Source organism: Chiloscyllium punctatum, chromosome 17 (genome assembly GCF_047496795.1).
Source record: "Chiloscyllium punctatum isolate Juve2018m chromosome 17, sChiPun1.3, whole genome shotgun sequence".
In the NCBI taxonomy this organism is placed as follows: domain Eukaryota; kingdom Metazoa; phylum Chordata; class Chondrichthyes; order Orectolobiformes; family Hemiscylliidae; genus Chiloscyllium; species Chiloscyllium punctatum.
In genome coordinates this window covers 48,021,263-48,048,361 of record NC_092755.1, presented here as the reverse complement: position 1 = coordinate 48,048,361, position 27,099 = coordinate 48,021,263, and the positions used below count along the sequence as shown (strand labels likewise).

At 46.7% G+C, this 27,099-nt stretch overlaps 1 protein-coding gene across 4 annotated transcripts in view; it reads left to right on the top strand.

The window, feature by feature from the left end:
- LOC140487810 (uncharacterized) overlaps window positions 1-27,099 on the top strand; it is a 96,732-nt gene that overhangs the window by 35,440 nt on the left and 34,193 nt on the right. For all 4 annotated transcript variants that reach the window (XM_072587091.1, XM_072587088.1, XM_072587089.1 and 1 more), the window contains 3 exons: window positions 13,432-13,478; window positions 16,261-16,340; window positions 20,137-23,389. In XM_072587091.1, the coding sequence (XP_072443192.1) occupies window positions 20,181-23,389 (3,209 nt within the window). In that variant the 5' untranslated portion in view covers window positions 13,432-13,478; window positions 16,261-16,340; window positions 20,137-20,180. The remainder of the gene's footprint in view (window positions 1-13,431; window positions 13,479-16,260; window positions 16,341-20,136; window positions 23,390-27,099) is intronic.

Here is a 27,099-nt window from a genome sequence, read left to right as displayed (position 1 = left end):
AATTTTTATCCCCGTTTGGAAATTAGTCCATGCTTGTATTCTCCTACCAAACTGCATGATCTCACACCTTCCCACGTTGTATTTCATCTGCCACTCTTTGCCCACTCCCCAAACCTGTCTAAATCTCCCTGCTTTGTCAGTACTACCTGCCTTTCCACCTATCTTGGTATCATCTGCAAATGCCACCAGAATGCCCTCAGTTCCTTCATCCAGATCATTAATGTATGAAGTGAAAAGTTGGGGGGTTTACATTACCGTTTTTTTTTCCGGTCCTGTGGGACCCCCCTCTGACTCCAGTGATACCTGAAAGATCACTTCTAAAGCCTCTATTATCTCTTTAGCTCTATTCTTCAGAAGTCTGGAGTGTAGCCCATCTGGTTCAGGTGATTGATCCACCTTCAGGCCATTCAGCTTTTCTAGCGCATTCATCTGCTTGGTGATGGCCACCATACTCACCTCTGCTCCCCTGCCCAACTCTCTCGAATTTGTGGAATATTATTCATGTCTTCCACCGTGAAGACTAACGCAAAGTATTTATTCTTTTGAGTATCAAAGAGGATTGATGAGGGCAGAGCAGTGGACATGATCTATGTGGACTTCAGTAAGGCATTCGACAAGGCTCCTTGTGGGAGACTAGTTAGCAAGGTTAGATCTCATGGAATACAGGGAGAACTAGCCATTTGGACACAGAACTGGCTCAAAGGTAGAAGACAGAGGGTGGTGGTGGAGGGTTGTTTTTCAAACTGGAGGCCTGTGACCAGTGGAGTGCCAAAAGAATCAGTGCTGGGTCCACTATTTTTCATCATTGATATAAATGATTTGGATGTGAGCATAAGAGGTATAGTTGGTAAGTTTGCAGATGACACCAAAATTGGAGGTGTAGTGGACAGCGAAGAAGGTAACCTCAGATTACAACAGGTGCTGGCAGGTGGGACTAGATTGGGTTGGGATATCTGGTCGGCATGGACGGGTTGGACCGAAGGGTCTGTTTTCGTGCTGTACATCTCTATGACTCTATTCAGTTCCTCAGCTATTTCTTTGAAAAATGATGCTGAAGTAGTAGTGATGAGGAATAGTCCACTTTTGCCTCTCTTTTGCCCTTTATATATCTAAAGAAACTTGCAATCTTTCCTAATATTACTGGCTAGCTTACTCTCATATATAATCTTCTCCCTCTTATTTCTTTCTTCATTGTCCTCAGTTGGTCTTTTGTCGGCTTGCCACTGCCCTTTGCCGTATCATATGCTTTCACTTTTACTTTAATGCTGTTCCTGTCTTCCTTGGTCAGCAATGATGCTTCATCCTCCCTTTACTATGTTTCTTTTACCTCGGAATGAATCTCTGCTGTGTCTCTGAATTGCTCCCAGAAACTCCTCCCATTGCTGTTCCGCTCTCTTTCCTGCTAGGCTGCTCTCCCAATCAATTCTACCCAGCTCTTCACACATGTCTCTGTAGTTGCCTTTATTCAGCTGTAATACTGTTCTCCCTCTCAAATTGCAGTGTCATTTTTGCCCTTGCCACCCAATTCTTTATTTGGTACATCCTCTAACCTAAAAGTAATGATTCCTGAAGGACCTCTGAATGGCAAACTCTGGGTCATGGGCTTGCTGTTTGAGTTCAGGAATTGATAAGTCAGTTTAATGGATGAGAATGAGTGCTTAATGTTCGAAGTAGATGATTGGAGGGAATGCCTATCTTGTGTGTCCTGTTGAGATCTGATTTTACTGGTCCCCAACCTTTGCAGTTATATCATTGCTTACCACAGTTCATGTTCCTACCTGTCCTGCTGCAAAACATCTCCATCAGTTTCCCCCCTCCCCAATTGAGTCACACATCAAGCACAGATTATTCTTCCCACGAGCCCACCTTTGAGATTCTCTTCCCTCCTTCCTCCTCCAACTGCACAACACTGAGCTCCATGCGCCACCAAGTCTTGACTTCTCACGTATTCCTTCATTCCAATCATTTGATTCTACCTCAACTCTAGAATTAGAGTCCTAACCGTTCCTCCTCTTTCTCTTTAAGACCTGGTCTATTTGAACAAACTTACCATCATCTCCTGATTTGATGCTGGAATTCTGGAACAAACACACAGTATCTGTGAACAGAGAAACAAAGCTAACATTTCGAGTCTGCTCTTTCTTTCCTTTCACACCCATAGAATCTCTCCAGTGTGAGGGCAGGCTGCTCAGCCCATCGAGTTCATGCCGCCCCTCTGAAGAGCATCCCACCCTGTAACCATGTATTTCTCATGGCTAGCCCAGTTAACCTGCACAGCCCTGGACACTGGGCAATTTCCCATGGCCAACCTACCCGAACTTGCACACCTTTAGATTGTGAGAGGAAACCCGCACAGACGCAGGGAGAATGTGCAAACTCCATGCAGATAGTTGCCTGAGGCTGGAATTGAGCCCAGGTCCCTAGCGTTGTGAGGCAGCAGTGCTGACCACTGAGCTACTGTGCTGCCTTAATCATTACTTCTGTTTCTCTCTCCACAGATGCTGTCAGATCTGCTGAGTTTCTCCAACATTCTCTGTGTTTGCCTCATGAGGCTTTACTGGGTTAAAAGTGTCTGTATAAATACTCGTTGAAGGCTGAGATGAATTATTAATGGCCAAATGACTAAACTGCCATGACATTCCAGCTATTTTTTGAAAGCGAATCTCTGCTGGCATCATCTTTATGGAATTCATCTACATCCCGTGTATAGGTTTCCCTTGTATTCAGTAAGTGATTTATGAAGTTTCAGCTTGTGCTGTGGTTTTAAATACAGCAGAGGGTTGGTGGGGGCATTCTGTGTGTTAAGCAGTTGCGAACGATCAGCTGGTGTCTTTTAAAGGTCTACTTTTATCAAAGTGGACATCCAGTGAAAAGCTAGCAGGGCTCATAAAAGACATATGCTAAATGAGATTTTATAAATACTTTAAAATACTGAATTAACCCTTTTTTTAAAATAAAACGTATGGTTGAGGCTGATGACTGGAGATGAGAAGGGAAATCTCAGGAAGAAAAAACATTGCCCTTCTGGGGGAAAAAAAAGCTGGTTTGCTAAATACCTGGCAGCAAGATATGTTCAAAGTCTAATGTCCTGTTAGACGAACAATTTTGCAAGTAATGGTGCGGATAGTGTAGTTGATGTGTTTATGCACTTTCAGAAGATGTTTAAAGTATTAATTAATAAATGTGCACTTGGGGATGGGCAATAAGTAAATGCTGGTCTCAATGATGCTCACAATGAATAAAAACATTATCAGACTCAAAAGCCCAAGAGATTAAAGATACAGGGGCAGCACCGTTACAAAATTAGCTCGAGCAGAAAGCAGAGTCAAGTGGACTGTTGTTTTTCTGATTGAAGAGAGGTAGGTGGTCATGTTCCCCAGGGGTCAGTATGAGGGCTGCAGCTCTTCCTGATGTTATGGCCTAGCTTTGAGAAACCTTAGACCTTGAGTACTAAGTTCACAGAACAACATTGAGCTTGGAAGCAAGTTGGCAGCACAGCGGCTCAGTGGTTAGCACTGCTGTTTCTCAGAGCCAGGGACCCGTGTTCAATTCTAGCCCCGGGCAACTGTCTGGGTCGTGTTTACACGTTCTCACCATGTCTGCATGGATTTCCACCCACAGTCCAAAGCTGTGCAAGTTAGGTGGATTGGCCATACTAGGTGGGTTAGCTATGGGAAATGCAGGGTTACAGGGATAGAGGTGGGTCTGGGAAGCTCTTCAGTGCGGACTCAATGGGCCAAATGGCTTCTCTCTGCACTGCAGGGATTCTATGAGGATAGTTACAGATTTCGGGAGGGGAATCACTGGCAAAGTGGGTTGTCACGTGGCAGATCGATTTGATGCTGAGAAGTGTTCAGGAATGGAACAATCTAAGTTAATTTATACACCAGACAAAATGGATGGTCATGTATGCACACGTTTCAAGGTGGGGGGGGGGGGGGAGAATGGGTTGATGCAATTTTTAAAAAATAAATAACATACAAGGTCCAGGGTCTTTTTAACTGTGCAAGAGAAAGGAAGTTTTCCATAGAGTCCCTATTGTGTCGATACAGGCCATTTGGCCCAACAAGTCCACACTGACTCTCTGAAGAGTATCCCACCCAGGCACAACCCCCTACCCTATCCCTGTAACTCTGCATTTCCTATGACCAATTCACCTGACCTGCACATTTTTGGACTGCGGGAGGAAACCCACCCAGACACTGGGAGAACATGCAAACTCCACACAGACAGTTGCCGAGGGTGGAATTGAACCTGGATCCCTGGTGCTGTGAGGTAGCAGTGCTAACCGCTGAGCCACTGTGCTGTCCCAAAGTGAAGAAGATATGCCAAAAGATTTATAACCTGGATACTTAGTTGATAGATTATCTAGGTTGTATGTTCCTATTATGTTGTTAGGTAGGTTACAGCTGTAATATTTACAACAATCCTAGGCACCACGTCTTAGGACATTTGGTAACATGTTGGAGAAGGTGTGGAAGAGACATGGTTAGATGGACACGCGGGAGAAGCTAAGGATTTTGTTAGAGCAGAGAAGAGTAGATGATTTTCATTGAAATGTTCAGAACTATGAAGTGTTGTGATCCAGTAGATGGGGAGAATGACTCCACTGGCATGGCAATAATCAATGTGAGGATACCGATTGAAGATGTCGCTCAACAGAGCAACATGTTACTGAAAGTTTTTGTCTTCCCCTCATCAGGACACTTAACAAGAACGCTAACTTTCAAACCATCACAACACTTTCTACTCCAGGAGAAGAGAGTGCTATTTGGTTGGCAAATCAACGCTGTTGTTTACAGTTGAGAGAAGGCAACTGGTGTGATTCCACTACCACCACCCCCACACGCTCACACACACCCCCACTGCAAAATGGAAGGAGTGTCGATGAGCAAAGGTTAAACAGGTTCGGGATTCTACTCACTGGAGCCGAGAAGAATGAGCAGTGATCTCATTGAAACATTTAGGATTCTTAAGGGGCATGACAGGGTAAATGCTGAGAGGATGTTTCCCCTCATGAGAGAATCCCCTCATGGGCGGCACGGTGGCACAGTGGTTAGCACTGCTGCCTCACAGCGCCAGAGACCCGGGTTCAATTCCCGCCTCGGGCGACTGACTGTGTGGAGTTTGCACATTCTCCCCGTGTCTGCGTGGGTTTCCTCCGGGTGCTCCGGTTTCCTCCCACAGTCCAAAGATGTGCAGGTCAGGTGAATTGGCCGTGCTAAATTGCCCGTAGGGGTAGATGTAGATGTAGGGGTATGGGTGGGTTGCGCTTCGGCGGGGTGGTGTGGACTTGTTGGGCCGAAGGGCCTGTTTCCACACTGTAAGTAATCTAATCTGGGATCAGTGGACCTAGTCTCAGAATAAAGGACGCCACTTTAAGACTGAGATGAGGAGAGATTTTGTCTCTCAGTGAGTTGTGTTTCTTTGAACTCCACATCACAAAGAGCTATGGGGCACAGCCCTTGTGTATATTTAAGGATGAGATAGAGAGATTCTTGATCAGTCAGAGAATTGAAGGTTAACAGGAAAGGGCAGGAAAGTGGACGTGAGGGATATCAGATCAGCCACGGTCCTATTGAATGAGGGTGCAGGCTGAAGGAGCTGAATGGTCTCCTCTTGTTCTTTTCTCTCATGGTCTTTATGATTCAGTCAAGCATTTTTGTGGGCCCGATATGCTTGGCATTGCACCGACAGTGACATTAATACATGCTGCTGCTCAGATGTTGACTGTTTATGGACAATGTACAAATCATAGTCAGACCACCTGTGTTTGCAAAACCCAAAACAAATATGCACTCTTAGATCTGGTTGTACAATTGAACAGCACTTGCCAAACAATCCAGAGTGTACTCCTAGCTACACAAATTAAGGTAACACGTTGAGCTCGCACAGTGACCCATTTACACTTACTAGAAGTGATATACATGCACATACATCCATTCTCTACACCCGCAGAAATACATTCAAGCATTGCGACATTTTCAGTGACCTGCAAAGAGGTCATTGCAATGACCTGTAATTCTGCACTGCTTTCTCCATCACCCTGCCTCAGCTGATCAGTCGAATTGTCAACCTATCCGGTTTCACCTGCACAGTAAATTATTGTCGGAGCAAATTACTGTGATGGATTGAAATTTGGTGTTCTTGCATCTGTTCTGTGTGCAAGATGGAAAGGTTTGGAAACTTGTCTATTTTTCCAACAATATTCAAGTCCTGTTCATCCAAAAGGCCAGTTTAAGAAAATTGGTAAAAGATTCAGAGGGGGAAGAGCTTTTTCAGCAAGGTTTAGATCTGGGGCATGCCACCCAAAAGGTGGGCAGTAACAGACTCAGCACTTACTGTGATAGGGAATTGGATGCGCTCACATGAAGAAAGTTGTAGGCCCACAGGGAAAGAGTATGATAGTAAAACAAGGAAGTATCTCTGCCAACGTGGTACAGGTGCAATGTACTGAATGGCTACTTCCCCTGCAGAATGTCTCTGTGGTTGAAGGGATGGCAGAAGTGCTAAGTGTGCCGTCTTGACATTGCGATAGTGTATTTGCAGAATAAAAGAAGTGGGGAAATTAGCTCACCACCAGAAAAGAAGTAGAGCAGAATAACAGCAGGGACGTCTGAGAGGAAACCACCAACACTTGGTTCAACAAAGGATGTGTCTGATAACTGGGAGTGAGAGAGATTCCAGAGTCAGTCGTGTGGGATGAGTCAGGAAATCAGCCATGGCCCCTAAAGGAAATTAGGTCCCCCCTCTTCATTGAAGTTGGTTATTTAGACCATGACTAATGTACACCTATCCACAAGTGTAGGGATGGTAAGCTGGCAGTTTCTGTGATCAACCAGAGCAGGAGGCTGGGATTGAACTGGGCCGTTCTGCACCACACTCCAGTCATTGAGCCAACCTCCCCTCCCATAGTCTTAGAGTCATAGAGATGTACAGCATGGAAACAGACCCTTTGGTCCACGCCGACCAGATATCCCAACCAATCTAGTCCCACCTGCCAGCACCCGGTCCATATCCCTCCAAACCCTTCCTATTCATATACCCATCCAGATGCCTTTTAAATGTTGCAATTGTACCAGCCTCCACCACTTCCTCTGGCAGCTCATTCCATACACGTACCACCCTCTGTGTGAAAAAGCTGCCCCTTGGGTCTCTTTTATATCTTCCCCTCTCACCCTAAACCTATGCCCTCTCGTTCTGGACACCCCCACCACAGGGAAAATACTTTGTCTATTTATCCTATCTATGCCCCTCATGATTTTGTAAACCTCTATAAGGTGACCCCTCAGCCTCCGACACTCCAGGGAAAACAGCCCCAGCCTGTTCAGCCTCTCCCTGTAGCTCAAATCTTCCAACCCTGGCAACATCCTTGTAAATCTTTTCTGAACCCTTTCAAGTTTCACAACATCTTTCCGATAGGAAGGAGACCAGAATTGCACACAATATTCCAACAGTGGCCTAACCAATGTCCTGTACAGCCGCAACATGACCTCCCAACTCCTGTACTCAATACTCTGACCAATAAAGGAAAGCATACCAAATGCCTTCTTCACTATTCTATCTACCTGTGACTCCACTTTCAAGGAGCTATGAACCTGCACTCCAAGGTCTCTTTGTTCAGCAACACTCCCTCGGACCTTACCATTAAGTGTACAAGTCCTGCTAAGATTTGCTTTCCCAAAATGCAGCACCTCACATTTATCCGAATTAAACTCCATCTGCCACTTCTCAGCCCATTGACCCATCTGATCAAGATCACGTTGTAATCTAAGGTGACCTTCTTCACTGTCCAATAGACATCCAAGTTTGGTGTCAACAGCAAACTTACGAACTATGCCTCTTATACTCACATCCAAATCATTCACATAAACAACTCTTAAATAAAGAACTTTAATTAATGATTCCCACAAGCCACCCTCCCATCCATTGACTCCATCTACACTGCTCCCTGCCTCAGAAAGGCAGCCAACACCATCACAGACCCCGCCCACCCCACTTATAACCTATTCCAACTTCTTCTGTCAGGCATAAGGTACAAAAGCTTAAACACACGTACCAACAGCTTCTTTCTTGTTATTTACACATTCTGAATGGACTTCTCAAACTTGAAATTTTATGTTGACCTTGCTGTTTGTGTACTGAGCATCTTCTCTGCAGCAGCAACATTGTATTCTTCACTCTGTTCAACCACCCTAATGCTCTTTGTACAGTATCTGTCTGTACTACACAAAGCTTTTCACTGTACCTAGGTACATGTGCCAAGAATAAATCAAAATCAAATCCTTCCAGAAAAGGTTCACTTGACTAATTCCCAGGATAGGGAGGTTATTTTATTCGGGAGGGTTGGATACATCGGACCTGTATCCGGAATCACAGAATCATCATGGTGCAGAATGAGGCCGTTCAATCCATTCTGCCTAATGTGGTCCTGTTATCGAGGGCCAATCTCCTGCGGTTTACAAGGATTGAGAGGTGATCTTAGTGAAACATGAAATGGACGGGATGAGGTGGATACCAGATGGAAGAGACTAGAACTAGGGAACACAATTTAAAAATAAGTGGTCTCCCACTTAAGGTGGGGTTGAAGAGCAATTCCACTCAGAGTTGCTTTTCCGTAGAATATTCCAGACTGACGTAGGCCACAAAAGAAGTCTGGAGGTATCAGGGAAGTGGGGCTGAAGCCATAATCCAATCAGCCATTATCTTATCGAAAGGCAAAAGAGGAGCTGCTCCTGCTCCTTATTTGTACGTTTGCACTGTGCAGAGAAGCTGTCGTTGTGAGGAGTAGAGAAACCTCAGCTGTTTCTAGTGGGAGGAAGTTTTGGAAATGTTCAAAATTCTGGCAATTTGCAAAAAAATACTTCAGTGCTCGTCCTTGACTGGACGTGTTTAATTTGATGACAATGGAAGGAATGAAGGGAGAAGCTCAGTGTTCTTTGAGCTAACAGTTAGGGCATAGAATTCCACGCTGCAGAGGTGACAGAGGCCAGGAAAAATAACATCAGCAGGACAAGGCTGAGCACAATAAGAATTGACAGATGGACAGAAGACTAGCAGGAGTGTGTGTGCAAGCAGGAATAATGGCTCATTGAGAGCTGATTTGGTCTGTGTGGAAGACGTGCTGAAACGTTTGATCATCTAGTTTGAAAAAAGGGCAGAATTTGATGACCTGTTCGCGAAACAAGGTGAAATATTACATTCCTGAAGCAATTTTTAAATAGTTAACTTCGAACGTGTTTAAATCATAGGCTTAGGAAGACACCCCTTTGTATTACTGTGGGAACATTAGTTTTAATGCCCTGCTTAATACTCTGCATTAAAAGTCATCCCACTAGGACAGGCCTTACTGTGCGTGAATTGGAAGCCATGCTTCCTGCACTGTGACCGTGCTGATATGTTGGGGTGGCATGATGGCTCAGTGGCTAACACTGCTGCCTCACAGCATTGGGGTTTGATTCCAGCCTTGGGTGACTGTCTGTCTGTGTGGAGTTTGCACATTCTCCCAGTGTCTGCGTGGGTTTCTTCCAGGTGCTCCGGCTTCCTCCCACAGTCCAAAGATATGCAGGTCGGGTGAATTGGCCATGCTAAATCATCAACGGTGTCCAGAGATGTGCAGGTTTTGGTGGGTTAGCCATGGGAGATGCGGGGTTACAGGGTGGGAGTGGGTCTGGGGGCTGCTTTTCAAGGGGTTGGTGTGGACTCGATGGGACCACACCATATACTTCTCTGGAACTGCATTCAGAAGTATCTCCGTTTCAGCATGGCAACTGGACAGCCAAAGAGCTAGTTTGGCACCGTTTAGAACTTGGATTAGTGGTGCTGGAAGAGCAGCATCCAAGGAGTTCAGGCAGCATCCAAGGAGCAGCGAAATCGACGTTTCGGGCAAAAGCCCTTCATCAAGCCGTTTAGAACTTGTACAGTAAGGCCTGTGTTAGTCAGACTGCAGTGATGACAAAGGCACTACAGGCCACTGGAAGCTACTGTACAGAAAGAGTTCCAAGTTCTTTCCATCTCACCAATGACAAGCGTCACCGGGGCAACGCAGAAGTGATCATCAGTTAGTGACTGTGTCTATCTTCATTGAAGAAAATGCAAGGAATATCCCAGAAGGAGCTACAAGGGACATGTAAGATTGAGAGAAATTTATATTCATAGAAGAGGACTACTGAGACTGAAAATGAGCAAACCTGCTCGGATCTACACCCCAGAGTGTACATCTGGTGAACGCCTTTCAAATTGTATAGATTCCTGGATGGTTCTACAGAATGGAAATTGGCAAATGTTACTGTTTAGGAAAGGAGGGAGAGGGAGAATTTGGGTAATTACAGACCCCTATTAACCTCAAATCAGGAAACTGCCAGCATCCATTATAAAGGAACTGGGAGCAGGGCTCTTAGGAAAGAAATGAGATAATTGGGCAGAGGCATAATGGATTTTCCAATGGGGAATCATTCAGGAAACCTGCTGGAGATTTTAGAGGATGTTAACTCGCAGATTGGGTAAGCAGGACTCAGATGTGGATTTGGATTTTCAGGTGACTTTTGATAAAAGTCCCACACAGAGGTTATTAAACAAATTTAGAATGTAAAGGATAGAGGTTAATGGATTGACACGACTCGAGAATTGGTAAATGGAAAGAAAATGAGACAGTCGGAATAAATGGGTGATTGTGAGATTGGCATATTACCAGTGGGGCTACCGCAAGGGTCACTGGTTGCGCCACAGCAGTTTATACAATCGCTGTTTTGAATGTTGGGAACAAATATGGTGTATTCAACTATCAGCACAATGGCTCAGTCCTTAGCACTGCTGCCTCATAGTGTTGGGGACCCAGGTTTGGCTCCAGCTTCGGGTGTCTGTGTGGAGTTTGCACATTCTCTCTGTGTCTGCGTGGGTTTCCTCCAGGTACTCCGGTTTCCTCCCACAGTCCAAAGTTGCTCAGGTTACGTGAATTGACCATGCTAAATTGTCTGTTGCTCAGGGATGTATAGGTTAGGTGCATTCGTCAGAGGTAAATGTGGGGTGGGGTTGTGAGCCTGTTTCCACACTACAGGGATTCTATTCTGTTCAAAGAGCCTTCAAGAGAATTTAGACAGGCTGGGTGAGAGACAACTAGCATGGTGGGTGGATAATAATGTGGACACATTTGAGGTTACCCACCTTGGTAGGGAGAAACAAAGGTGCTTAATTCTTAATTGGGGAGCAATTGGAAAATATCTTTGTCCATAATGCACTGAAAATTACTCTATGGGTGCAGCAAACAACTCAGAAGGCAAACAGTTATGTTAGCCTTCGTCATAAGAAAATCTGAGTAAAGGAGCACTGAAGTCTTGCTTTAGTTGTATAAGAGATTCTCCTCCCCTCCCTCCCCCTAAGTAAGTAATTGGTTGCTACTTTGTCTGTGACTCAAACTGAAACCGCACCAAATAAACTGTGCAGTTCAGGAGAGTCAATGGCCCAGTGGTAGTATTGCTGGACTGTTGATCCAAAGGCCCAGATAAAATTTAGGGGGCCCAAGTTCAAATCCCAACGTGGCAGATGGAATTTGAGTTCACTAAAAATAAATAGAAGTTGAAAGTCTCATGATGACCATGAATCCATTGCCAATTGTCAGAAAAATCCATCAGGTTTGCTTATGTCCTTTAGGGAAGGGAAGGAAACGGCCATCCTTACCTGGTCGACACTTGACTTCAAACCCCCACAGTACTGTGGTTGACCCTTAACTGCCCTCTGGCCAATCAGAGACGGGCAATAAATGCTGGCCTAGCCAGTGACACCTGCATCCCATGATGAATTTTAAAAGTTCTGGTGTCCTTACCTAAAGAAGGATCTATTATCCATTGAGGGAGTGTTCACCAGACTGATTCCTGGGATGGTGGGATTGTCCTGTGAGAAGGCATTGAGGAAGCTGGGCCTGTATTCTCTGGAGTTTGGAAAAATGAGAAGCAATCTCATGGAAACCCAAGACCGTTCTTGTGATACAATCTGGGAATGCGTTGTGGAGAGTAGGTGGTTAGCCATGGTAGAATGGAAGAACAAATTTGAGGGACTGAATGGCCTACTCTGTTACAAAGTGGATGACTTGAAATAATTTTTGATGTGCTGTGTACAAAGGTATACCACTGATGCAGGGTGACTGGGGCAAGATATAACCATTGGCCTCACTGATACCTTAAGAATAAAGTTTCTGATGTGTAAAGTCAAGTTGAACTATGTGCTTTACACTTAGTGACCATTTAATCAAAGGGAGCACCCTTTGCAGAAGGGCCCTGCAAATGTAACTTGTACCAAACAAAACTATTACAGAGACCACGAGTGGGCAGTCCCCTCCGTAAGGAATTGGATGGTACGTCCCCTACGACTCAAACTGAGAAATCTGAACCCAGGGTCATCCAGTTGTAGTTTGCAGTTCATTTTAAATCTGCATATAGGCTAGGTGACTGACCTGTGCTTGAGAATAAGGCCAGTAGCGTGGGTTCAGTGCCCATTTCAGTTGAGGTACACTTGGACTTGTCACCTCACCTTGCTCAGAGATTGGAAGGCAATCAGCAGCTGACAATGACTGACCAAGAAAACAGCTCAGGACAGACTGTCAGCAGACAGCTCAGGACTTGCCTTCAAGTGGAGCATTGGTGAGGGAGTGAGCTCCAATAAGGCAGAATTCCATTTGGGTCCAAAAAAAAAATCAGCTTGCTGTCCTCCTGCATAATGACGCCCAACTATACTAGAGCCTGGACATTATTGCAGTCATCTAAGTTGCACAGTGTGGAAACAGACCCCTCGGTCCAACTTATCCATGCTGATCATGGTCAGCCATGGTGAAGGGGTCAATTATTAGGGAACACCGGTTCGGGGGAGGGGAGGAGGGGGGGCTAGTTCAGAAGAGACGTGCGAAGCACGTTTTCCACACAAGGGTTGCTGAGTGCCTGGAAAACACTGCCACAGGAGGTAGTGGAAACAGACACAACAGCAGCATTCAAGAAACACCTGCACAAATCCATGAATAGGAAGGGAATAGAGGGATAAGGATCCTGTAAGTGAAGACTGTGGTAGGCAAAATGCGTCGGCACAGGCCTGGAGGGCTGAACGGCCTGTTCCTGTGCTGTTTTGTTCTTTGTTCAGACATCCTAAATTAATCTAATCCCATTTGCCGGCATTTGACCCATATCCTTCTAAACCCTTCCTATTCGTGTACCCATTCAAATGCTCTGTTCTTCAGGATAGCACCCGGGATCTTCTGTATCTTCTTTGGGCAGTTGGGACTTTAGCTTAACATCATCTTAAATGTAGATAATATGAACCTTTCTGGAGCGTATCAGTGATTACTGAGGGAGTCCTGGGAAAGGTGCAGTGGGCTGCTGTTGACACACTTTGTGTGTGACTTTGGTTTTGTTCTCTGATTATTAATCAACGTTTCTGTGTAAACAGGCCAGCTGTGAAACACATCCCAGGACTCGGCTTTCATCCGCTACTGAGTAAGTCTGAACAGTGAAAGTCTCGTTTAGCTGTGTGTACACAGTTAGAGACTTCCAATTTTTAAATCACTTGTTAGGACCTCCATGTGGACTAAAAGAACCCAAATTTTACCAAACGATCCTTACAAAAACACAGAAGGATAAGATTTCACTTACAATACCTTTAGCAATCAAACCAAACTCAAATAAGTTAAATGTGAGTGTAAACGTAAATCGCAATCAATATGAAATACAAATTACACACTAAGTAGCAGATGCAATAAAGATGGATCTCAGATTTGCTGAACAGTCAACTTAATGTTCATGGCACATATTTCAGTCTCAAAGTTCTCAGGTAAAATTCCAGTCTTTTCCTTTAGGGATTTAGCTGCTGAATCTCTTCCAAGGACAGCTCCCAAACAGTCCGAGCTCCATAACATGGTCTGCACTGAAATGGCGTACTTCTGCAAGGCTGTATCATTTCCATGATGGCTGTTTGTTGGTGTGGCTCTATCAGAGTCACCTTAATCCAAAATCTCGCTAACAGTCCTATGCTCTGTACAGATGTTCTGGTAAATCCATTCCTTCAAAATAACCAAAACAGTGACATTACCTTATTTTTCTTCTCTCTGTTCCCAAATCCTGCCTTCAAGTTCACCTTTTTCTCAGTTGCAATTCTTTTCTCTCCTGCAGAACCCAGTCATACCGCCTGTTTCTGGAGCTGACCCCAAGTCACATGGGTCTGTAGGTCACACAGGTCTGTTTCCATGGAGCTGCCCCCAAGTCACATGGGCCTGTTCCCATAGAGTTGCCCTGAAGACACACGGGTTTGTTTCCATGGAGTTGTCCCCAGGTCACATGTGCCTGTTCCTACACAGCTGCCCCAAGGTCACCTGGGCCTGTTTCCATGAAGCTGCCCCCAGTCACATGGGGCTTGTCTCCATGGAGCTGCCCCCAGGTCACATGAGTCTATTTCCCTTGAGAAGCCCCCAAGTCACATGGGCCTGTGTCCATGGAGCTGTCCTCAAGTCACATGGGCCTGTTTCCATGGAGAAGCCCCCATTCACATGGGCCTATTTCAGTGGAGCTGCCCCAAGGTCACATGGGTTTGTATCATTGGAACTTCCCCCATGTCACATAGGCCTGTATTTTCTCCCGTTTTTGAACATTGTCTGATGGTTTATTGCTCACCTCATTGAAAGAAAACATGACCCAATCTGTCAAGAGATGTCAACGTTAATCTCTCAATTCCTTCACTTGCAGCTTTCAATTGCTAAATATTTTCAGGTTGGCCACCCCTCTCAGTATTGCTTCATCAGTGCAGTTCTTCCCCTGATTGGCTTCTTGTTCCCACTCTGCGTCTGCTCAGGCGGTTTCCATAGTGACACATACCACAGATAGCGGTCCAGCTGACATTGGTCTAAGATCACCCAGTATCACCGATGCTGTCACTGGTGATCAGGGTGCCACATGCTGAAGCTCCCTGCTCCATCACACATTGCGTATTGTTGACTGGGATCACTATGGGTACAGTCCTGACTGAGATGTCCTGGAGATGAAGGCTCCATTTCAATGTACTATCAGCCTGTGAATTGCAGGCTCTGCACATGAGAGTGTTCCACTCGCATGAATGAGCTGAATTACCAAATAATTTATTTGTCTGAAATAAATATTGCCCAGGACACACTTGATAACTTCTCAAATTGTGCCACTGAGTCTTCACACCTGCTCAAGCAGACCACATATGTCTCATTGTCAAAGGTGAAGATGTGTAATTTAAGACAGGTTAATTGAGTTCACTCAGATTTCCCATGGTCGCTGGAATGGGAGGAATGTGAATTAGGTACAGAAAGTTAAGAGTCATAACCAGAAGATAGCCACTTATTAATCCAGTCGTGACTTGAAGAAAAACATTAAAGTTCAGTGTGATTGGATTATAGAACTCCTGACTGTTAGAGTGAAATTCTTCATGGCTATGACAAACCAGCAACCCTGCACCCGCCCCCTTTGATGCGCTTTTGTGTTGTTGGTTTCCACCTTTAATGTAGTTGACAGAATGGGCAGGAGTTACGTTCATTCGGAAGGGAATTACTCTCCCCTCAAGATTCTGCTCAAACCCACTTGGAGATCACGGCCTTTCAAAATACAACTTCCCTTTCAACATTTCCTTTTAAAAAAATCTCCTCTCAATGGTCCGATTTGCTTGATTAATACAATCAAAGATTGCTTGAGCACAAAACTGGGAGTGTTTTTAATCGTGGACAGTCCCCCCACCACAAGTGGTTAATTTTTAAAACTCCTTCATTAAAATACAAATGTTCACGAGTCATTTGGACTAAATAATTTAGAAAAAAACAGTCACGTTCAAAAGCAATTTACAATTAGCCTCTGAGCCTTAGGAGGCAACTTACAACTTAATATTTGGATAGGCTTAAAATGTACCTTGGTTAGCACAGGCTCCCAGTGGTTATTAATTTGTGCAACAGAACAGATATTTATGTGGCAGGGGCCTGTTCTTAGAGCAGAGCTTTTTAAACCTGCACTTTTCAGATTGCGTGTTTAAAATTCTGCGGTCAATCGCATGGATTACGCTGGGGGAAGGGGAAATCTCAAAGTAACCACTGGGAAGGAGAGCAGAAGGTTTAGCTGGACATGAAGATTTAAGAGCTGAAAGGAAGGCAAGAAAAGCAACAGGAAACCTGGAGTTCCAAGAAAAGGTCGTGGGAGTGGGGAAAGTGCTCCTTTGTGTGTTCGATTTATATAAAATGTTTTGTTTGCTTAGTCTTTTTGTCTTGTTTCACAGTATCGAGCTGAGAGTCAAGTTGCCTGAAGCCCATATCCCTTCTGGTGAAGAGGTGGCTCCTTTCGCAGTCAGTCCAAGCGGTGAGCATACAGTCATAGTTAGTGTTCAGCCAGTGGCATCATTCAGTTCCCTGTGTCAACAGAACACGTGTGTTCCTCCATGCGCCCTGGAAAGTCATTTCAGGGTTGCCCACAGCAGTTTCAAATATAGGAACCATGAACAAGAGGCAAACAGAGGGATGGAAACCATGCACAGGCAATAAGTAACGTGCCTAAATAAGGATTAGATTCACTTCAGGCTTGGTCAGCCGAAGGGTCCTGTTCCTGTGCTGTATTGAATTGTAATGTAGAACCTCAGCAGAGTCAAATCATTTCCAACCCCAAAACCCAATGTATATGCAGGACAGTGAGGTAGAGACACACTGGACTGTGTCCGAAATTAATGATACTTGTGGTATATATATGATACCATATCACATATGATATCATATATCAATGATACTTGTGGCTGTATAGAGCTCAGCTCTGCCAGTACCAATGGGAAATCGGCCCAGTTTGGCTCAAACCAACCCCAGCTCTTGTCTTTCCTGATGGTTCCCAGGAACTCCATTGGTTACTTCAGAGTCCTCCAGTCACCTTCTCCAGCTGTGATGCTTTGCTGAGTGCAGAGGGTTTACCCTACCCCTCACTGAGGCAGCAGCCAGTCTACAAACATTGGCCAGCACTGACCTCAGTTCATCAATCTTCAGTGTCAAAAATCAGATTGGGTTGTCACCAACGAAGAGTTGCTTGTTTGAAGAAAGTTGTTTGTGCCATTGTTCTGATAGACTCTTGACATGGGGGCTATACGTGCTGTAGCATTATCTGGAAAGTATCGGTGCATTGATCAAGAAGAGACAATGAATTGGCTTTTATTTGGCATTTTGCACTCCAAAATTGTAATCCGAGTCCTGTTCACGTGAATATAAAAGATCCCATAACACACCTCCAGAGGTTAGAGTTAGGGTTAGATACCAGTCCTGAACCAATTCAGTTTACTCCACATGATGTCAAAAAATTAAGTATCCATTGTCTGATGCCAAGGTAATATTCCAGTAACAGTGTTGAAGATCCATGCTGCAGAACTTGCTGCAAACCTATGCAAGTTGATTCAGTACAGTTATAACACTGCCTTGTGCATAAAAACGAGTTCAAATCCAACCCAACCAATTACTACCTCATCAGTCTACTCTCAATCCTCGGTAAAGTGATGGAAGGGCTCACCAACAGTGCTATCAAGCAGCACCTGCTCAGTGACACCCAGTTTGGGTTCCCCCAGGGTCACTCAGCTCCTGACCTGATTATAGCCCAGGTTCAAATATGGACAAACCAGCTGGATTCCAGAGGGGAGGGGAGAGTGATTGCTCTTGATATCAAGGCTGCATTTAATCATGTGCGACATCACGGAGCCTGAGGAGGACGGGAATCATGGGTGTCAGAGGACAAACTGTTGGCTGTTTAGTCATACCTGGTACATAGGAAGACAGTTGTGGTTGTTGGATGTCAAGTCATCTCAGCTCCAAGATATCGCAGGAGTTTCTCAGATCCTCGGCCCAATCTTCAGCTCCTTCATCAATGACGTTCCCTCTGTCATAAGGACAGAAATGGGGTTGTTCACCAATGTTCAGCTCCATTTATGACTCCTCAGATACTGACGCAGTCTGTTCAAATGCAACAAGATCTGGACAATATCCAGGCTTGGGCTGATAAATGGCAAGTAAGCTTTATGCTACACAAATGCCAACAATGTCCAGCTCCAATGAGAGACAATCTAACCATTGCCCCTTTACAGTCAATAGCATCGTCATCACTGAATTTCCCACTATCAATATTCTGGGAATTACTATTCATCAGAAACTGAACTGGACTTACCACATAAACACAGTGGGTACAAGAGCAGGTCAGAGGTTAGGAATACTGCAATGAGTAACTTGCCTCTTGACTCCCCGAAGTCTGTCCACCATCTACAATGCACAAGTCACGTCCTACAGTCTCTATAGGGTGTGTAATAGTAACTCACCCAACAGTTCTTAGACAGCACCTTCTAAACCACTTCCATCTGGAAGGACAAGGGCAGCAGGCACAGGGAAACACCACCACCTGCAAATTCCCCTCCAAGCCACTCACCATCCTGACTTAGAAATGTATGGCTGCTCCTTCAATGTCACTGGGTCAAACCTGGAACTCCCTCTGTAATTGTAGGTCTGCCTACAACACGTGGACTGCAGCAGTTCAAGAAGGCAACTCACCCCCACCTTCTCAAGGGCCATGAGGAATGGCAACACATAATGGTCCAGTCAACGATGCCCACATCCCATGAATGAGTAAAAAAACATGTGAAAACGAGCATGGGCCTGTCCTGTCCAAGAGCCCATCATAAACTGACATTTGCTCAGTATTTGTTCCCAGCTTCTGACACATTGCCCACATTAGTCTTTGGACTATCCTATAGGGAAATGATGTCTTGAACAAATGTGAATTCCATTTTTGTACCCCCAACTTGTATCAGCAGTGAATCCATTGTGTTTGGTTGTGCCTCTGTGCTAATTGCTAACCTATGGATCTGACAAACTTGCGGCCACCGGTTTCTACTCTGATTATAATTCTGTGTTGAGCAGGGGAAAGAGAAGGAGCAAGTGCTTGGCAGACTCTCCTGTTTCACCTGCTTTTCCAGGATTACTCCCAAGTAAATTGAGCCAGCTACAGCAGCACTTTTCTTGGAATCCCCACAGTGTGAAAGTAGGCCATTTGGACCATCAAATCCAAACCAACCCCACCACCCTAACCCCGCAACCATGCAATTCCTGTGGCTACTCTACTGAGCCTGCACATCTTTGGACTGTCATGAGAACTCCACACACGCACGCGCACACACACACACACACACACACACACACACACAGTCGCCTGAGGCTGGAATCGAACCTGAATCCCTGGTGCTGTGAGGCAGCGGTGCTAACCACTGAGCCACCGTGCTACCATCAAGAACTTGCATCTGTTAGGCAAGGATCCCCTTTTAAATGTTTCAATAAGCTATGAAGTTCTGCTCCTCCCTATGAGGTAAACCAGCACTGTGCTCTCCCAGAGCAAAAGGGAAGGGAGACCATTCGGCCTTTTTACTCTTCAGGTGATCTATCCAGCAAATCCAAATCCTCTGTATTTCTTCCAAAGCCTGCAAATGTTTTATCTTCTCCTTCTCAGGTTACATCTTTTTACAGTCTAGGGTTTTGAACTATTCCCGCAGAGCTTCTATCCAGTATCTGAGCTGGAAGGTTTGCTTTCAGACATTTCGTCACCATATTAGGTAACATCGTCAGTGAGCCTCCGGTGAAGCGCTGGTGTTACCTAGTATGGTGACTGAACGTCTGAAAATAAACCTTCCAGCTCAGCGAGCAAACTTACATCCAGAATCTCAACCTGAGCTACAAATCTTCTCAAAAGTCGCTATTCAATATCTAAGTTGGATTTTTATTGCACTCGTGTGCCAGTCGAAGTTAACTTGAACAGAAAATAGCAAGGAAAGTATCGCAGTTTTAACAAGGGAAAGAAATTTTCACATTCATATTGGCAAGTGGAGATGCTGAACGTTTTGAGATTTATTGAGGTGACACTGCATTGAGGGAAGGTGTATTTGGATTGGCAGATACATCAGCCAACCTCACGTCATACTCTCCTAGACAGTTTCGTACATTTTGAGCAATCTCAAGTTAACTCATTGGCCAAGTGGTGAGGTGGGCTTCAATCAGGGAAGGGAAAACTGTGGCTTTGCCTGTCTGTGTGATATTCCCCTGTGCTGACTACTCGGAGGGTAACCTTCCTTCTGTCGTCCTCTTGGCAGGTGGAGATGACGTGAGCAGTGGGGCCAGGCATGAGAGAGCTCTAATGGACCGGTGTGAGAGGCGGATCCCTGCTGCTGCTGACGTACCCCCGTGTGTGACCAAGTGTCGTGATCTCCCGTGTCGAACTGCGCAGCAGACGCCCAGCAGTGATGGGCTGGGGCTGGGGCGGGCGTCTGCCAATCAAAGGGGCACTGAAAACGCAGCAACCAACGACGTGCCTCCCGAAAACACCAGTGCCGAAGGCCCGAGCCACCCCGCCAGGCCAGTGAAGCACACTAAAGTTGAGAAGCTAGACAGAGGTGAGGGTACTGGTGAGGCATTTAGAGACAATGCAGTAGCTACCCGTGCAGCGAGCGGCCAGACGTTTCCAGAGACTGTGTTGGTTCAGGGGACGCCTGTGGAAGGCTTTGTGAACAGTGATGGGCCTGATCAGATTCCTGCCTCTATGCCTGTTGAAGGCCTAGTGACGATTGGGATGATTGTTGAGACCAGGCCTGCTGAGGCACCTTCACATAACGGCACTGTCCTATTGCCCGTGGGAAGCGAAATCCCCAGCAATGTATTGGTCTTTCAGGCCTTAGAAGGTGGAATAACCAGTGAGCATATGACCTGCATAAATCTCAGAGCAGCTCCCCACCCTGAGGGACCTACAGCACACAGCGAGTTGACCGCAGCCAAGGTAATGGCATCAAATGGAACCATTCAGGGTTTGGTGCCTGGTGCACCATCTGGGAATACAGAAATGGTGGAGGCGCAAGCAGAAAGGGAGATGACCCCAGCCAGGCCTGGTAGCGAGGAACTGACCACTGTGATTCAGCCAGCCACTGAAGGCCAAGCACAAGAAGAGGCAGGTGCGGGACTTGTGATTTTTCAGTTTCCGATTGAGAGCAGGGTGACTGACAGTCGCGCAGATGCAACAGCAGATCCACCGATGGCTGCAGACACTGGCAACTCAGCACCCTCGCGAGTCCCAGCTCCTAAAAGCTCTTTTCCCGAGAACGACGTCCCTGCAGAAACGAGTGCGGAGATGTCCGCAGAACGTGGGTTCCCTGACGGATTTTCTGTAGAAAAGGCGATGGCCAGCATTATGCTCAGAATGAACGAGCTGGTCGATGTGCCGACAGACATCACTGAGGATTCAGGAGACGACGAGCTGACCACGGACGATGAGCTGAGCTCTGACAGCGAGCTGACCACAGAGTATGAGCTGACCTCTGAGGACGAGCTGCCCACAAGCAGCCAGGTGGTTGATGAAACACTAATGGAGACCGAGTTGGCTGACATTCCAGCAGATACCAGTGCGGCTGCTGTGGAGGTTTGTACAGCAGTGGAACTGGCCAAGGAAATGGGTGTGGCACCTAGTACCCTACTTCCAGAGAAACCGCTGGTGAACGAGCCAGCCGAGGAAGCTGAAACAGCTGGCAATGTGACTTATGAGCTTCACTTTGATGGGGAGCTGGTCGACATACCCACAGACATAGTCATTATTGACCTCACTGGAGAGAATGAGAATGAAGGGATAGCTTTTGACTTTGGATTAACCAAGGGCACCTTTGCAGAGAATGGGTTAGTTGTGATATCATCAGATGACACCGGGCCAGCAAGAGCGGTGTTTTCCCAAGATAGGCTCTCCGAGAACAAATTAGTTAAGTTTTCCCAAGAGCCTTTGGCCTCCCTAAAGGATGAGGGGGTCAGAGACCTTTCTGCAGAGGGCCCAGTGACTGCTGGAGGGCTGGCAGAGAGTGCTTTGCTGAAGCCACCTCAGGGTACAGCAGATGTGGAGATCTCTGCAGGAGATGAAGTAACGACAGTATTGATCAATGCTGGGCCAGACCCTGGGGTAACACTCGGAGGAGATATGAAGGGAAACCAGACGCCAAATGAAACTTCCGTCCTCAACTCCTTCCAAAACGCTGAGCCACTGACGCCAAAAAGAGTTGCTGCCATTGGCAATAATACAATGAGTAGCAAGATTAATGAATGCCAAAATATTGAACTCCGTCACAGTGACTCAGGCTCTGTTCCACTGCCACATGGACAGACCACGTATGATCCGTGCCAAGAGCAGGAGGTAAACTGCACAGAAAAGAAAAGCAGTCAATTAATTACGGATGGTACAACCACTTTTGGAAAATTTGGAACGGTACCAGTGTGTGAAGAAGCAGCCCCATGCTCTGCAAAACTGAAAGCACTGAGAAACACGAGAAGGAGACCAGATTTTGCCAGGTTAAAGGTGAGGGAATCAAATCGTGCTGTGCTCTTGTCAAATTGTGCTCAGAATGTCCCCACACTGGAAACGTTCTGGGAGGATAGGACATTGAAATGTGTAGATTGTGGCTGCAGCAAATGTGAGAGTGTTTACATGGGACACAAGCTCCAGCATATGGAAGGGTTAAGACTAAAGAACCAGCCTGTTCTGCTGATGGACGCTTTGGGGCATGGTAAACACTGCAGAACGCTCATGCTCCTCGAACACTTGTCTGCCATCGCCAGCGGTCTGAGTGTGTTTTCTGAGTGTGTGGAAATGCAGCAGGAGTTCTCTCAAGTGTCTGACGTTATTGTAGCTCTGGGAATGTGCAGTAGGTTTCAATTCCAAAAAGGTATCGACCGACATTTCTACTTCAGTTCTGAGCGAGTGCCCCACTTGGATCCTTTCTGCCACCTCTCATCCCCAGGTTCGGAGCAGTCTGCCAGTGGGAAGCCTCTTGCTCTGTCCCACCGAAAGGACCCGCGCTGGCCTTTCCCACCGTCGATGCAGTTCCGTTGTCCTGACTTCCCGATTTCACCTCCTGTTGAGCTGGCTTCCTTACTGTCGTGTTTAACCCACGGCGGTGAGGCAGGCGATCACTGCTGCGAAAGGACAATCGCTCCACAACATTCCCAGACGGCTTCCCAGTGCCACGCTGGCTTTGGCAAGACCCGTCGGACACCAGGTCTGCCGTTCACGACCGGGAGGTGCCCTTGCGCCCATTCCAGGTTTGGGTTGCACACTGTTCTAGCACTTTCGTCGCCAGCCTGCTACAGACTCTGGACGCGGCAGCGTCACTTCGGCAGAGCCCCTGACGCCCACCGGCCATTCTTGACTCAGTTTGGAGAGAGTTTGGGAAAGCTTACTCTCCCAGTTGGTTCTGACAGACCGTTTTGGTGTTTGAACTGCGCCCTTGGCGGTGTGGTGTCGTGGTGGAGTCAGCACTGTCCGACACCGCGATTCAGCACCAGCCCTTCCAATAACTGTGGGAGGAGCACGCCCAGGTTAGTACAAGGTTCTTATATTATCACATGAAATTCAGAGAGGCTACTCACTGTAAATTGAACCAAAATCATAAATAATCGTGCAATCTTACAGGGTCACTGGAGGCAATTCAACCCACTGTGCAGGTGCCTCTTTGAAAGATCTGTCCGCTCTCCTCTTCCCCTCACTTTTCCTGTCCGAGCATACATCCAATATCTGAAAGAAAGCTTCCAATCTGTATTCAGCAGCGAGTTCTAGTTCATAGCTTACTGCATCACTTTGTCCATTTAGCATCAGCAGAGCTTGACACTTAAATAAAAGTAACATGCAACATAAAACAAGAGGAGGAAGCTAAGTTGAGAAGTGATAGTTTAGATAAAATACAGAGCTGAAAATGTGTTGCTGGAAAAGCGCAGCAGGTCAGGCAGCATCCAAGGAGCAGGAGAATCGACGTTTCGGGCATGAGCCCTTCTTCAGGAATGAGGAGAGTGTGCCAAGCAGGCTAAGATAAAAGGTAGGGAAGATGGACTTGGGGGAAGGGCGTTGGAAATGCGATAGGTGGAAGGAGGTTAAGGTGAGGGTGATAGGCCGGAGAGGGGGTGGGGGCGGAGAGGTCAGGAAGAAGATTGCAGGTTAGGAAGGCGGTGCTGAGTTCGAGGGTTGGGACTGAGACAAGGTGGGGGGGAGGGGAAATGAGGAAACTGGAGAAATCTGAGTTCATCCCTTGTGGTTGGAGGGTTGCTATGGTCTATCGATGGAGGAGTCCAAGGACCTGCATGTCCTTGATGGAGTGGGAGGGGGTGTTGAAGTGTTGAGCTACGGGGTGGTTGGGTTGGTTGGTCCGGGTGTCCCAGAGGTGTTCTCTGAAATGTTCCGCAAGTAGGTGGCCTGTCTCCCCAATATAGAAGAGGCCACATCAGGTGCAGTGGATGCAATAAATGATGTGTGTGGGGGTGCAGGTGAATTTGTGGCGGATATGGAAGGATCTTTTGGGGCCTTGGAGGGAAGTAAGGGGGGAGGTGGGGGCGCAAGTTTTGCATTTCTTGCGGTTGCAGGGGAAGGTGCCGGGAGTGGAGGTTGGGTTGGTGGGGGGTGTGGACCTGACGAGGGAGTCACGGAGGGAGTGGTCTTTTCGGAACGCTGATAGGGGAGGGAAGGGAAATATATCCCTGGTGGTGGGGTCCGTTTGGAGGTGGCGGAAATGACGACGGATGTATCGGGTGCAGCGGATGCAATAGATGATGTGTGTGGAGGTGCAGGTGAATTTGTGGCGGATATGGACCATAGCACCACGACGGTTGGAGGAAGAGCACCTCATCTTCCACCTGGGAACCCTCCAACCACAAGGGATGAACTCAGATTTCTCCAGTTTCCTCATTTCCCCTCCCCCCACCTTGTCTCAGTCCCAACCCTCGAACTCAGCACCACCTTCCTAACCTGCGATCTTCTTCCTGACCTCTCCGCCCCCACCCCCTCTCCGGCCTATCACCCTCACCTTAACCTCCTTCCACCTATCGCATTTCCAACGCCCTTCCCCCAAGTCCATCTTCCCTACCTTTTATCTTAGCCTGCTTGGCACACTCTCCTCATTCCTGAAGAAGGGCTCATGCCCGAACCGTCGATTCTCCTGCTCCTTGGATGCTGCCTGACCTGCTGCGCTTTTCCAGCAACACATTTTCAGCTCTGATCTCCAGCATCTGCAGTCCTCACTTTCTCCTCATAGATAAAATACAGGTACAAATTTTAAAAGTAAGCGTGCAGAAGACAAATATGAGCCTGAGAACAAGATCATAGAATCCCTACAGTGGAGATTGAGACCATTTGGCCCATCGAGTCTGCACTGACCCTCTGAACAGCATCCCACCCCAACCCCATAACCCCACATTTCCCATGGCTAACTCCTCTAACCTACACATCCCTGAACACTATGAGCAATTTAGCATGGCCAATTCACCCTAACCCCCACATCATTGGATTGTGGGAGGAACCCGGAGTGTCCAGCGGCAATCCCCACGCAGACACGGGGAGAATGTGCACACTCCACACAGTCTCCTGAGGACAGAATCAAAGATCAGTTTTTTTTTAATAATTTCAGACCTGTTACTTCCTGAAGATTTCTCTTTCCTCGGTGCACGGGTTTCAAAGCTGAAGTCAGTTCAGTGGGTGTGATGGCTTCTATACTCATGGATAGAGTAGGCTTCGAGAGAGAGATTCCCAGTTCCTCCTCAGTTTTATGATTACAGCACTTACAGATTGCCTTTACTCCTGGAAAAATTGTGGCTGCCTTCTGAAAGCTTTTGTTTTTAGCTCGATTTAACAGAGATCTCTCTCACTCTCCCCACCCTCTCTCTCCCCTACCTTCCCCCCCATTTCTCTCTCTCTCCATACCCCCCCCCCCCCCCCCCCCCCCCGGGTTGTCACCTCCCTCGCTCTCTCTCATCCCCCTCCCTCTCTTCCTGCTCTCTCCCCCCTTTCCCCCACTTTTCTGTCTCTGTCTCTCTCTCTTCCCCCCCCCACCTCCCTCCATCTGTCTCACCCCCTCCCTCTCTCTGCCCGCTCTCTCCCAACCCCCCCCCCTCTCTCATCCCCTCTTCCCTCCCTCCCCCTCCTCTCTCTGTCTGTCTGTCTGTCTCTCTCTACCTGCCCCCCCCCCCCCATCTCTCTGTCTGTCTCTCTTTCACCCTCATTCCCCTCCCCCATACCTCTGATATTGCCTCCGTTTCCTCTTTGGTATTCTGCTGTAAAATTGTATTTTACGAGAGTGTTATACAGATCAAGGTTAAGTTTACCATTGCCCCACAAAGCGGCGGTAATAATGTTGGAATTCCCTGTGTGGGTTGGGAGGCTCTTTTTGTGTCTTCTCTCAGAAGCTTTAAGTTCTCACACCTTCAGTGGTGCCCACCCTGATTATCCAAGGCTTCAGTTAATTCCAGCCATCTCTGCCTTTCTGACAGCAGTGAGCTGAGTCACTCGAGGGAGCCACTTTGTCAGATGCTGCATCATATATTTTGAAAAGATCAGATTAGCCGTTTTTATAAAGTTTGTAATATGGAGTCGGTTTTTCTATATTGCGTGTTTTTTCATCGCGAATCGGCTTTAATGCGATTGAAGAATTTGGACCGCTATTTGTAGAACGCACACTTTCCTGACCTGGATTGGATATAATGTGATTCCAGCCCCATTATTTTAAATTGCTCAGCCCCTGAGCAATTTTCTTGTCTCGCGCAATCACGTTATATCAGAACCGACTGTACTTGGAGAGGGCTTTGTGGTATGGTGGATGTGTCCCTGTCTGTGGGCTAGAAACGTCGCATTCAAGTCCCACCTGTTTTGGTGTACACCATAACATCTCTGATCAGGTTAATGACAAATATACTATCATGGCACATTAGTGCCATACTTTCCTCCTTATCAAATATTTTTTCTGTAAAATTACATTGCAGAAAGTAAGAAATGCTCAGTTTATTCCGTCCATACAGATGCTGATCCGATACAGCTTGCTCCTTCAGTCAGATTTTATTTGGGACATTCTCTTTCCTTTTTCTCTCTTTTCTTTTACAAAAGGTTTGCAGTTTTTTTCAAGTTTTGGAGTTTTCCTGTGCCTGCTATCTGTGGCTTCACCACAGCTGACGCTCGCAAAGAGTGTACCGTGTCAGATCTGTCGCTAACCTGGGTATAACCTGTGCATCTCTCGCTCTCTCTCGCTCTCTCTCTCTCTCTCTCGCTCTCT